The sequence below is a fragment of the Athalia rosae genome, chromosome 1, assembly GCF_917208135.1.
Source record: "Athalia rosae chromosome 1, iyAthRosa1.1, whole genome shotgun sequence".
Classification (NCBI taxonomy): domain Eukaryota; kingdom Metazoa; phylum Arthropoda; class Insecta; order Hymenoptera; family Athaliidae; genus Athalia; species Athalia rosae.
Window position 1 is genome coordinate 8,308,596 of NC_064026.1, and position 12,949 is coordinate 8,321,544.

The 12,949-nt window shown below is 35.4% G+C and overlaps 1 protein-coding gene across 4 annotated transcripts; it reads right to left on the reverse strand.

The window, feature by feature from the left end:
• Positions 1-127: 127 nt before the first annotated feature.
• Positions 128-12,886, reverse strand: LOC105686069 (meiosis regulator and mRNA stability factor 1). 4 transcript variants are annotated; one of them, XM_048653712.1, is made up of 25 exons: positions 12,661-12,886; positions 11,685-12,066; positions 11,436-11,579; positions 11,092-11,376; positions 10,426-10,592; positions 9,466-9,560; positions 8,928-9,126; positions 8,512-8,674; positions 8,220-8,421; positions 8,018-8,106; positions 7,809-7,937; positions 7,575-7,724; positions 7,021-7,419; positions 6,599-6,777; positions 6,134-6,306; positions 5,799-6,010; positions 5,542-5,692; positions 5,284-5,459; positions 4,806-5,189; positions 4,496-4,699; positions 4,146-4,416; positions 3,699-4,069; positions 3,506-3,604; positions 3,085-3,430; positions 128-2,988 (listed from the first exon to the last, which is right to left on the reverse strand). In XM_048653712.1, exons 2-25 carry the CDS (start codon positions 12,021-12,023, stop codon positions 2,933-2,935), a joined length of 4,983 nt encoding a protein of 1,660 aa, XP_048509669.1. In that variant the 5' UTR covers positions 12,024-12,066; positions 12,661-12,886; the 3' UTR covers positions 128-2,932. The 4 variants fall into 4 exon arrangements, with proteins under 4 accessions (XP_048509669.1, XP_012256062.2, XP_012256061.2 ...); XM_012400639.3 differs by having other exon boundaries at positions 128-2,985; positions 3,073-3,430; XM_012400638.3 differs by having other exon boundaries at positions 3,073-3,430.
• Positions 12,887-12,949: the final 63 nt, after the last annotated feature.

Genomic DNA, 12,949 nt, shown 5'->3' on the forward strand with positions numbered 1-12,949 from the left:
TAAACTAATTTCTTAATTAGTGCGTGCCCGCATGACCGCGGGAACAATAATGCTTGCCAGTTTCATTCGGGCCGGCCGGATTGGGTGAGTTTCGAATAGCTTTATTCATGTTCTGCATAGAAGCAAATAGTTTTCACAGCAAGTTTATTCTTCAATTCACTGTTACCACTTCATTGTACAGTATATAAAAAAACATCTACATCTATTGTACACATTCATCATCAAATTAAATTATTAAATACGTATAGGGAGGATGCTATCGCTATTTATATTACACATAATAAATTTTCTCTCCTCGTTATCACAATAAAATCATTGTACAGAAAAAAAATATGTTGCTTTCAACAAGTAAACGAGAAGGAAGCCTTTTCGATTCAAATCGCTTTTTACGACTCGACTAGTTTAAAATCGTGCTCTAACCATTCATTAATACAATTAAAAACATTTTCATATTTCACACGATCTTAAACTCCATGCTCAGATACCAAATACGGTGCATCTAAATTTCCATCAGAATCTTTCGAATTCTCTCCTTCTCGGCATGGTGCTTGAAAATAGTGTATTTCGTATACATATCAAATTGAATATCCAATAATGATAAATTAACAGAATTCTTCTTTTCTTTTAAAATCTGTTGATTCTTGACAAAAACTGCGCAACGGAATTGCCTCGTTTTTTTTTCTTGTTGCTCAATGAAGTGTAAATAATTTCAAAAATTGATTTGTGTATATTTCATAATGTATAAAATCGATGTTATATCATGCGCTACAGATTCGCTACCCTGGTTCATTGAAACAGTTTGCTTTCTGCCATAGTAAAGTTTTCCTTGTATGCAATAACTAAATTACTAGAAAAATCATTTTCAGGCGCCTAGTATAAAATGAGAAGGCATAAATTTAGATAGTGTGGTAATAATAATGACAATAATAATGATACTAATACGAATAATAATAACAACAATGATAATAATAATAATAATCACATTGAATTATACAATTATGCAGACTCTATTTCTGTACATCAAGCCGTATCATTTCGCTCTTGACCCCTTACCCGCAATAACATTTTGATACAAAACGATTTCAATTTGATTGCCTCGATACTATATTATTATTTTTCTTTTTTGTCTTCTTCTCAATAAAAATTACGTATTCGATTACAGGAACAATAGTATTAGTACAATTCGAAGAATTAGGGATGTTGATTATTGCACCAAAACTGATTGGGTGAAATTCTTTTTTTCTATCATTTGTGATGTTTATCGTGAATTTCTCATTCAGTAGTAATAATAGCGGTAATAATATTAATAACAATAATATTAATAATAATAATAATCTCATGGATCTGTGGGGCCTTAAATAAAATAATATTCTACTATACACTATTAATGTTTCCCTGAATAGAAATGCGTTTTATCTCTTCGTTCTAGGCAATAAATCGTACTAAACAATATCATACGAGTTAATTTTTTTTCAATAATTTTTCTAGCGTGGTTGGTTTGAACGTTATCATATTTGTATTCGATTATCTTTTTGAATATGCATATGAAAATTAATCCCGTTTAGCGATTTTGCAATAATATAATCGAAGTTGGATTGCTAATGGTCCAGAGTATAATGGTTACAAATATTCGAATAAAAGTATTTCTGTGTTATAATGTGACGAGTATAGATGGCCAATAATTGCGCAAGTATATAGTGTTAGTTTGTTTGTTGAAGACTGATGAAATACGTAGCTAGTATTCAAGATACGTACATAAGGTAAGTGTTCCGTATTTCTAAGACCTGACAAAATCGAATCAATATTTCAACAAAACTTTTCCCCGACTTTCTCTGCAATTCCAATAATGATTCCAATATGCTTGGGCCAATTTACATGCGCTTGTGAATGAAAAAAAAATTGTTTTGGAGACAAGACTAGATTGTAAAACTTATACAAGTTGACAAATTCTTAGAATTTGAATCGTTCGTTCGAAACTGAATTTGAATTTTTTTTATGACAATGAGAAAACGAAATTTCCATGATTATAAAATATTATTTTTGTAAAAAAATATCTTCAATACAAGTTATTTGTACTTTGCTGTTTGATTCAACATTCAAGCAGCTTAATGCTGTACTTTCAATAAACAATTTTTTACTGACTCATTGATGATATGAAATACAAATTATACACACACTCAAATTTACCAGCAAGGAATACTTCAAGTTGTGATGATTCGAAGTAATCAATAGTAATGTACATGTACATTTCAACCTTGCATCAGTAGATCGTAAAATTATTCATGTTTCTTTTAAATTCATTCAAAAAAAAAAAAAAATCGTCCCTAATATAAAATTAGGGGTAAATTAAAATAAGGTCTGAGCAATGAAAAAATTGATGTGTGTACATTTGTGATTCACGCTCCAATATTGAACTTCAAAAAAGCATGAAAAATTGGCTCCAGCAATAAAAACTCACATTTGCATAGTTGAATTTACAGGCCTACCATGTTTTATCTTTTTTTTTATCACAGTTACAATAAATATTTCGTAATAATTGCGTTGGACCGGTGTTGGCTATTTTGTAATTGGATTTTGGTCGTATATTCTTCGATAGTTCGGAGTATGGAAGGTTGTATTACCAATTATTATTTTTTTACTTTTGATCAACGATGATACATTGATTATGATATTTATACCCTTACTTTATTTTATTTTCATCACCAACATTCATTAGCGGTTTGAAAATGTAAGTGTAAGACTCTGATTAGTGACAAATTCTCGCAAACGAGGCTATAAATATCGTAATAAGTACAGTTTCATACCTCGTCCCCAATCTCGACAAAGCATTCAATGGATAATCCTTTAGTTTACTTCACAACTAACGTCCAAAATTCCGAGACAATAGTAGTTACAGAAGAAGACACATTTTTCAGTTTTCGCATGGTTATTTTCACGAATTAATAGGTTGATTAAATTGTGCGGCCAGACGACGTTTTCCGGATACTGCTGAAATCATACAAAGTACTTGGTAACGAATTTGTGAAGCTCGAAACTGCAACGTGCTAAGTTGAAACAAAAACAAGTCTTTACATTGTTGTTTACCAGGGGTACTTCGTCCGGTACCAATAGTTCCTGAGGTGTCTGCTTCACATGTTCGAGGTCTGTGGGCTTCTGCACTTCCGTCAACATTTTTTTGTGAGTCAGGATTTGTATGAAATTCAATGACTTCTGCTAATGCGCTTTTTTTAGGAGTCAGAGACAAAGAGGGAAATGGTAGTTCTGAAGGATGCGGTGCAACAACTTGATTATGATTGGAGAAATACGGAGAAGTGCGTGGATTCAGAGGATTAGCTGATGCCGGCAGAAGATTTTTAGTTGGAGATAACAAATTTGAGGCGCTATTATCCATCACCATTTGATTTAATTGTGGCAGGGTGATAGCGGGCACCTATTGAAAATTTCAACAGATTATAAAATTAAGTATTTAATCACAAAATATAATATTGAGCCCAGATCTACTCACAACAACATTCGTGGTTTGTTCACCCTGAGGATATCTATAATTAAGTGGGCTCGCCCATACAGCAGAATTCCAAAATCTTTGATTACCGTAATCTTTTCCCTAGAATATAAAAAATCGAAATCCCATATGTCATCCTATTAATAGTCACATGAAACGGAGTAGTTAATAATGATGATATTTTGTTCTAACTTACATCGGTAGGAGAATCTGGCGGAAGCGATGAATCTTGATTTCCAGGAGACTTACGAACAAGGTTCTTCAAAAATCTATCCCTATTATGTTCCATATTTGGCCAAGTGTCAGATTGTTCTACTGGCAATTCTGGTATAGCTGGCCATCGGGTTTCATTTTTTTCAGGCCATGAATTAACTTCTTTATGAGACCAATCGTGCTGATGGCTGACTGATGTCGATTCCCATTTTCTACTACGTTCTTCGGATTGTAGCGATGCATTTGATACATCTAATCTTGTAGAGGTATCGCTGTCAAAGGAATCATTGCTGGACTCTGTGTTTCTACGTGGCGAAGTTGATTTATGATCCAAGGGAACTGGTATACCGACAGCTGTTAGGAAACATGAGATGAAGTCGTATACTGTAGCTAACTAAATGGCTGGCAATAAATTCACTCAGATACGCACCGGCTAGTTTTTTGTTTAAATAAATTGTTTTTTTTCTGTGCCGGGTTTCCTTAAGAGTTACAGTACAAGGAAGAGCCTGTATTAATGCAGTAAGCGTAGAGAAACCATATTGTGCAGCCTGACATGCTGAACCCACAATTTTGATATAGGCATTTTCAAATCGAGATAAATTAAGAACGCCTCCGTAATTCATCAATACTCGATGAAGATTGCAAGCAAATGACTGTAGCGGTGTTAATTCGATCAGCTGCTTTTCACCAATAGTTGAAATCTGGAATTAAGTAAAAATGCAAAGATTAAGTAACAGCGGTGATCAATATTACTCAAATTATGTAATCAATGATAATTACCCGCACGACATCTGATAGATCCTTTTGGAGCTCTCCTAGATCGCACATTGATGAGTAATATTGAGTAAACAAACACTGAAATTCTTGAACTGAAAGACGGAACTGTGGCTGATCCATTAATACCCTGCGACATTGCAAAGCTAAAGTCTGCAATCGCGATTTATCTACAGAAGTCAAAATTGATCCGGTGGGTGTTTGCAATACCTAATGAAATAATAACGGTTTATTTAAGTCACATCATTTTTTCACGAACAACCTAGTAGGCGAATTATTTTTAATGACTGTTCTACTCAATCTAAATCAGACAAACCTTAATAGTCCCGTCAAGTTTGTCTACAAGCTGTAAGACTGTATGACAACCAAATACTTCTGGGCGTAGAGCATAACCAAATTGACGTAAAAATGATTGAGCTAAATCTGCCACTGCCAGATTGCCTCGTGTTCTGCTTACTAGCTTGGCTATTTGTTCGCTGAGTACTCTAAGACCTTCTCGCTCGGTGAGAGAAATACGTCTTTCACAGCCAGTAGATTCTTCGATATTTACTATTTCGGGAATTGCTTCAAACAATTCAATCAATTTCGTGAAACCGTAATCAGACACACGACACTGATGCCCAAAGTGATGATGGTAAGACGGAACAAATTTATTAAATAACATCCTACACTGTGGCGCATGACTTAAAAGCTCCACCACCTATTCAATAAAATAATTTCCAGAGTTTTAGCTATAATTGAATTTATAATACAGTGAACTAATTATCGAAATTATGCCGCATAAAAACACTTACCTCTGTAGCAAATTGTTTAGTTCTTTCTATCTCCTCTGCAGTTTGTTCTCTTTTTGGAATGGCGATTATTTTATCATTGGTATTATAATTAGTTACAACAACCGTATTTTCGGAAACTTCGCCAAGGATATCCTCGATTGCACAAACTCCATAATCAATGACATCCCAGGGCTTGGCTGCAACAGATATAGATATACATACATCAATGTTCTTCCAATTTGTCATTATTAAAAAGGTATTTTAAAAATATTTACACACCTATCACTCTAGAGTAGACGCAGGGAAATTCAGAAAGCACGACTTGTTTACTCGCTTGAGCTTTAAGAACTCGGAGTAGATCTGATGTAAACCTACGGACTTGGGCTCGATGGGATAGAGTCACAACTCTTTTATTTCCATCTCCCATTACCTGAAGAATCGGTGGTAATACATTGATATTCATTCGGTAATATATTTTCAGACACTGCTAATTTCAATACAAACTTATTGACTCATTTGAATGAAAAATAATATACCTGAACAGTATGCGTTAGAGCTTCCAAAAGATCGATCAATTTGGTAAAACCATAATCTGCAACTCGGCATTGCCTCCCAAAATGATGATGATAGGCTGGTATGAAACGATTAAACGGCAACTGACAGTGAGGGGCGGTTTTCAGCAAATCAACCAATTCCCGACTGAACAAGGCAAGTTGATTCGCCAATGGTGGACTCACGCATTTGTTGTCTGAGGAACAAAAAAACAAACAACATTTAAATCATTAGGTAGGCTTTTTCTGAAAGCTGTAGGAGGAAAGATATAGTTAATATAGTTCTCTAACTCTGTATAGGTAAGTGATTTAAAACTCACCTTCACGGCTATCATCATTGCTATTTGCACCGACCCAAGCAAGATACTTGACACTTCCAGGACCCTGTTTCAGTTCGACAGAATTCAAGCAGGACACCAAATGCTCAAGAGGAACTCCCTCTCCATCTACCTCAAGTTTCTCAGCAAACTCAGCCTCGTAACAGGTTGGAAGACTTGAAAAAATTAAAAAAATTGGCTCTACATAGTCATAAAAATGTACATAAATAATGAAGTACCATTCACAAATGGTGTACTCTAGCTGTAGTGCAATGCTAACGTTTGTATCATGGGATTTTTTTTCCAAGCGTTTAAAATAACCATTAATTATGTTTGCAAGGAGATCCCGTGCCACCAACTTCTGCATTGCACAGTACCACAGCCCCTCAACCACACTGAGTCAATTGTCAGTGAAGTTTATTGGTTATTTGATGACCGAGTGTGCAGTATTCCAATCATCTGTTATACCTGAGTAAAGGTAGGGTTCCGTTGTGCGTTTTCAACAGCTGATGTATGCGAACACTAAGTATTTTTAGTGTTATTTTAACATTTGGCAGTGAAAGCATCTCTTGTTCTGCCCACCCCCTATCCGACCATGGCTTTTTGATATGCATAGTACAATATGGCAGCTCTATTTGTCCTCCTTCCTATAATGAAAATAAGTAGTATTTATAACCAGACAAAATGGAAGATGCAATGTTCCTATTCATATGTATAGGTCAGGATAATAAATCCGCTTCCCGAAATGATCAATGCTACAAAATAATGGCAAGAACCAAAGCTCAATTGCCACCACTGTAACTCAGACTCGGCCTCTGTATGTCATCATGGCTGTGCATAAAATATATAATAATATACATAAATAATAATTGTAATTGAGTTGGACTTACCGGTGCTGAACTGCTGAAACATGGTGATGGTGTATTTCTGTGATCAGGGTTAAGGGAAACCATCCTTCCTCCAGAGTCTTCAGTCACTATACACACGTCTTTCATTTTGTATAATTCGGAAACACTGATTGATATTACAAATCGACTTTCATACATCTCGCGAAATTTAAAGAGAGGTAATTTGTGCCCAGGAACTTCTTGCAGCAACATTACTATCTGCGATCGTACCAGCTGAGGATTAGGCCCACCGCTATGAGCGTATGAAATCAATATCCTTTTGAAACCAATTTTACGACGATGAAGTTGAGAAATAGCATACTGTGCATCTTGTAGTGATGGAACTTTCACACTTGCTGCTAAGTTGCCATCTGATTGCATAAAAACAGACACGTGCAAGACCTAAAAACCGATACATGAAAAATGAATTAAAAAAATAGATTTACTACTCTGTAATAAGAATAGCTATCGATATTCCAGTTATTATGACAAATCATTATATTATACTTATTTTATTACTCTCAAATAACTTCATTGCTTCAATGAACCTTACTCACCATTACATGCTCCATGAAGACAGAGGATAAAATGCGTTTCATTTCCTTAGGTTCAATGTTTTGATCGAGATTAGTGACTTGAAGTTCAATGGGAGTATAGGCCCCGTTTGACGCGTTCAGATTTCGATTGTTTATTGGATTAAAAAAATTCTGGAACACATGACATGGAAACAGTGAATATCAGTTGATAACTATTCATCTATTGTCGAGATTCGATAAATTAAAGTAACTAACTTCAACTTCTTCACTTTCTGGATCGGCTTGAAGATAAGGAGACATACGCGATTGTTCATGTTGGTTTCCAGATAGCATCATAGAACCATCATAGGGAGACGGAGTTCTGCCATTTCTTGGCTGTCCTCCCTGTGGGTGGTGTGTCACAGGAACCATAAGTTTGAAAATAATATAACTTTGTACTAATTACAATAACCAATGACGATTACCTGCCCATTCCAATAACCAAGTTCTCGAGGATATGTTGTAATCATTGGCGACGGGCTGCGCCGTTTTGAGCAGTTGGACTGTAAATATCCTGAGAACGAAAGGTCAACGACATTGATTTTGTTTAAAAAATTGTTCATAGTCTCATTTCTTAAATCATCAGACTAAATAAGATAAAGAAATTGTCTCCAAACCAATACATACCATTTCCATTGTAGCTTGAAGTAGGTGGATGAAATGTTTGGCGGCCAGATTTCCATTCAGGTGGATATGAATAGCTGTGTGTACCTCTAATACGTCTATATCCATCAGGAGTACGCGCAACTGATTCACCATTGGCTGATGTACTTGAATCTCGAGCCTGCGAGATCGAAGTACGTTTTCCTAGAATCTTCAGTTCCTCGGCCTAAAATTTTGATTTTCAGAGAATTATTCGTATTTTTAACTAACTAAACTACGACAATGTGAAAACTAGAAAATCTAACGTGATACTCACTTTATACTGTTCGTCTAAGTGATGTCCAAGCCGCTGAGAGTTAGGGATTTGTTGCCAAACAAATGGAGACTGGGAACGTGGTAGTTCACTTAGAGATCGATTAAAACCACCATCTCCATTGCTTTGAAAATTTCTACGAAACACAGGCGCCTGCTGAACTAATCTGAAATAACGGTATAACAAACACAAATATAGTTTCTCAATTCTACATATTGATATTTCAACAAATCATTGACTTCATGAATCAGATAAGATCAAAGCTTCTAACATTCATTGCCCGACTCAACAGAGACTTTTACAATCGATCTGCGAATCGAGAGCTCAATCTCGGAAAAACATCATTTTATACTACAGTTGAAGAATTGATGTACTGGAAAGAAATTGGTCTATAAAATTGAATTGTATGACGTTTATACCCTGGAGGAATATTAATTGAGGAACAATGCATTCCACCCCATGGTGAATAACCTCCGATCACAGGTGACGATGAATGATAATGCGGAGTAACAGGAAGACTGCGAGCACCTCCAAGTGTGCTACCGGCAGTATACATTTTTCCTGGAGTTCCAATCAGTGATTCTGATTCACTCGTATCCTCTTGACTAATGCCAATCGCTGAAAAAATCGTTATTAGATATGAAATAACAATCAGATCATAGATCACTTAGGAGTCAACAAATTCTAAAGAAAACAAAATATCTCCATACATAGGTCCCAATAATCCGTGTATGTACAACGAAATTGAAAAAAGAGTGGAACTGGAGAAAGGAGAATTATACTCAACTGATTTATTAATCAATAGAAAAAAAATTCAAAGCACCTGGACAAAGATTGATTTGTGATGGTAATCTGGCACTTTTTTTTCACATATAAATTCAGAGCAGATAATATTAAAGGATAGAGGTACAATTAACAAGCTAGTTGATGAGTAGATATTGCATAGCTATTACTGACCTTGCGATTTAGTTGTGTGGTCCTCACGCTCCTCAGAGAATCTGACCAGAATTTTTGAGCCGAATACGTCTTCACCATCCATACGTTTCTGTGCTCTATATTGGAGAAAAAAGTATAAGAAGAAACGAACGTTATTTTTGAAAGTTAAAAGGACTGAACTGTCCTCTACGGAGGGGTCAATGGCCTTGTTCAATAACAATAGATGATTTTGACAATTCAATTTTGAAATAATATCCGCCGGTTTAATATTACCTCGTAGAAATTTACATCAGTTATTTTAACAGTCGAAATCACTGCCTGACCTTCATTTTGTTTTGAAAAATTTTCCAGGTGAAGTGACTTACCCGAGTTGTGTACAAGCAGCTACCCAGTTATGGGGTCACACAAAGACGAATTTACAAACAAGTATTAACAAATAAAATTTACAATCGGTAATAAATAAAATATTCCTAAACTATTCAATAAATCACAAACACATTATAAATACATTATCACATGTACAGTTAAATTTTTGAAATTTTCACTCGTGAACTGTATTCTAACTAAGTGGTTGCTACATTGCTGCCTCCCATCTAATAGGACTCATATTTATGTCCTTTCGTTTCCCCTACTACAATTAATCTCGAAAAATTAAAATACCCCAAGTTTCATGATGGTGGCATACCACTGGTTTCAAATCACTGTATACATAAATCAGCGTCCGAATATAATTTTATGAATTGAGCGGAAAACTCTCAACATCCAATAATATTTCTTGCTTATCGAATTGATTACTCGCAGCATGAAATAATAAAAGTATAAAGATATGAAACTGAGTTATTTTGTAGTCACCATTTTAACATGTGTGGGAGTACAGTGAAATATTCAAACTTCGTAAATTAGCATCACTGGGTGTCAAATACTTGTATGCCTGTAGAAGCCAGGGAAGTCAAAATCAAAATATCAGTTAATTATTTTTACCTGATAGAAGAATCGGCTGAATTGAACCGTACAGTAGCAACATTTGATTGGATTTTCATAACTTTTCCACCACAGTTGTCGGACAATTGCTTCAAACGACGCTTGATAGCTACCACATCCTTTTCTTTAGGTAGATTATTGACTAGAAGATCATAGGTCTCAGGAAGCTGAAAAGTTGACTGGGTTACAAGACAAACACAAGGACTCGGGATAAACATGTCGTATGTTATAAAGTACTTAGTGAATTATATTAAATTAGACTCCCAAAATGAGGCAGTGCCTGATAAAAACTGCATACCTATGTGTAAAATTAATGAAAACGATAGTGTAATAAGACATCACAATGGAAAGGAAAAGTATAGCAAAAGATGAAGACGTAACACGGCAAACAAAACTGGCTTAGTAATTTGAACAGATGAATAGAATACAAATAGAGGTAACTTTTCTGATACATGTTTATTTTCTTCAATGAAAAAATACACAGAATTTCACCAAACGCAAAGATTAGTTGCGGAAAATGATAATGAAAATGGAATGCATTATCAACAATAGCAGAGGTTTCATGAGAACTGTAGCAAAGTGTTGAAATAAAAAAGCACAGGCAAATGTTGCGGAAAGAAGAAAATATGTGTTCAATGCTAGAAGCTCACAGGGATCCTAAATTACCTTTGATGCTGTTCTAGTAGGTAAGGGTTCCATAAGCTCGATAAAATCATAGTGCTCATTGGCACATAATATTAGAGCCTCAGATGTATTTGCCTTATGCAAAAGTATGACGTGTATTTTTTTTCTGTGCCGCAGGTCACTTAAATCAACAGCAAAATTAATGTCGCCAGATATAAGTATGATGGCTGCAGGACTACCATGAATATCAGCAAATCTCCTGATGGATTGCCGAAGTTTTTCGTCAGCAGCATTCTTGCATGTTGATGCAACATGTATTAAATTTACCTGTAATTCAATGAGAAACTAATCATTATTTACCAATTCAACGATCTTAAAATTTTTACCTGGGCATCATTGAGCTCCTGCACCACCTGATTATTTTCTTTTTTAACATCACATACTACTATAAATTCTGCTTCCCTATAACCATTGAAGAATGTATCTCTGATGACTTGTGTAACGACAACAGCAGATCTGCCTTTTGGAACCTATGATCCAAATAAATAACTTTGTGGCTTCAGTATATTTCATACAAAAATTAGTTCAATTCCAAAGCAAGAACTATTGAGTGAATTTAGCGTCAATGAACGAACCTGGCAATTCTCGATGTCCCAGAATACGCCAATTGGTGGTAAATACCTCGGTAGTGTTTGAGGGTTAACAGGACTACCGTGTTGGAGGTAGGAGTGCTCAAATCCAAAATGTCTGGCCAAAGGCGGAGTGATAGAGCCTCCTCGTTCTGACAGCGCATCCGTGTCATTGTCAGAGTTTGTACCAGACAGTGATTGAGTTGTGTGAACAGAATTGACGTTAGGAGGTGGTGGAAACTTGAATTTTGAAAGTGATTTCAGCAATTTTTCATTTAACCCTTCTATCTCATCATCGCTACTAGCGGAGATAGCACGGTGCCTCATGAATCCACTAACTGCCATTAGAATTTTGAAATTTACTTCACATATCAAGTTTGTTATTGAGCTAAAAGAAGAACAAGATCATGTTGAACCATTACACCAGATTAGTTAAAGAATAGAATAAAATTCTAACATGTACGTGAGATCTCATAATACTCGATGTTTTTTTCAGACAATCAGCTTGTTGCCCAAAGTACACCATTGATAACAAATCATATTTTTTACGTGAGCAAGTCATTGTGGATAATTGATCACAAAAGGAACTTTGAATTATTATCAAATAGGTCGAGGCTTAATATCAGAATTATATAAAATTGTGTTATCAGATGTGAAACGCAACTGAGCAAAAAAGCAGAAATACATCGAATTTACTATGACAATCAGGTAATGAAAAATGCGAATATGTGTCAAGCACAAAAGCTTCGTTCACGCATTGAATAATTTGTACAAAAATTTAACCCCAGCATGTTTTTCATTACTTGATATCAAACCTCTTTACATTGAATGAAGAAATTGAAAATGGTACGTAGAATTAGGACAGATGTTGAGGTTATAAATCAAAAAAAATGGTTGCAAACTGGCGACTTCAAGTATTGCAAGATTCGGCGAAAGTCCACCTACTTTTAATTCAGTTTCAACTGTTATTATTGTTACGCACCTGAGTATCAGCCCACTTTTGAATAATCACGACGTTATGAACATCCCAGCACAAAATGCCAAGAAAGTTATGAGCTTACATTGTAAAGATCATACGTTAAAAAACTACACAAGCGTTACAACAGCTACTACCAACGCTACTACCAGAGGCTGCCAATCACTGATCTGTATAGTGATCAGTGCTGCCAATGCACACAAATTGCCAATTTTTGTAGGAAGAGGGGGGTTAAACCGTGCGAAATGGGGGAAGATTTCTCTGATCCATAGAGATCAGTGGAAGATTCCCATGG

What these genes read in the sequence shown, in the direction of transcription:
- LOC105686069 (XM_012400638.3), bottom strand. Translation starts at nt 12,023, where the DNA reads ATGGCAGTTAGTGGATTCATGAGGCACCGTGCTATCTCCGCTAGTAGC. An exon ending in CTAAACAATTTGCTACAGAG is followed by an intron (nt 5,190 to 5,283) that starts GTAAGTGTTTTT and finishes TTTATTGAATAG; the next exon opens with GTGGTGGAGCTTTTAAGTCA. An exon ending in CGCCAGATTCTCCTACCGAT is followed by an intron (nt 3,605 to 3,698) that starts GTAAGTTAGAAC and finishes TTTATATTCTAG; the next exon opens with GGAAAAGATTACGGTAATCA.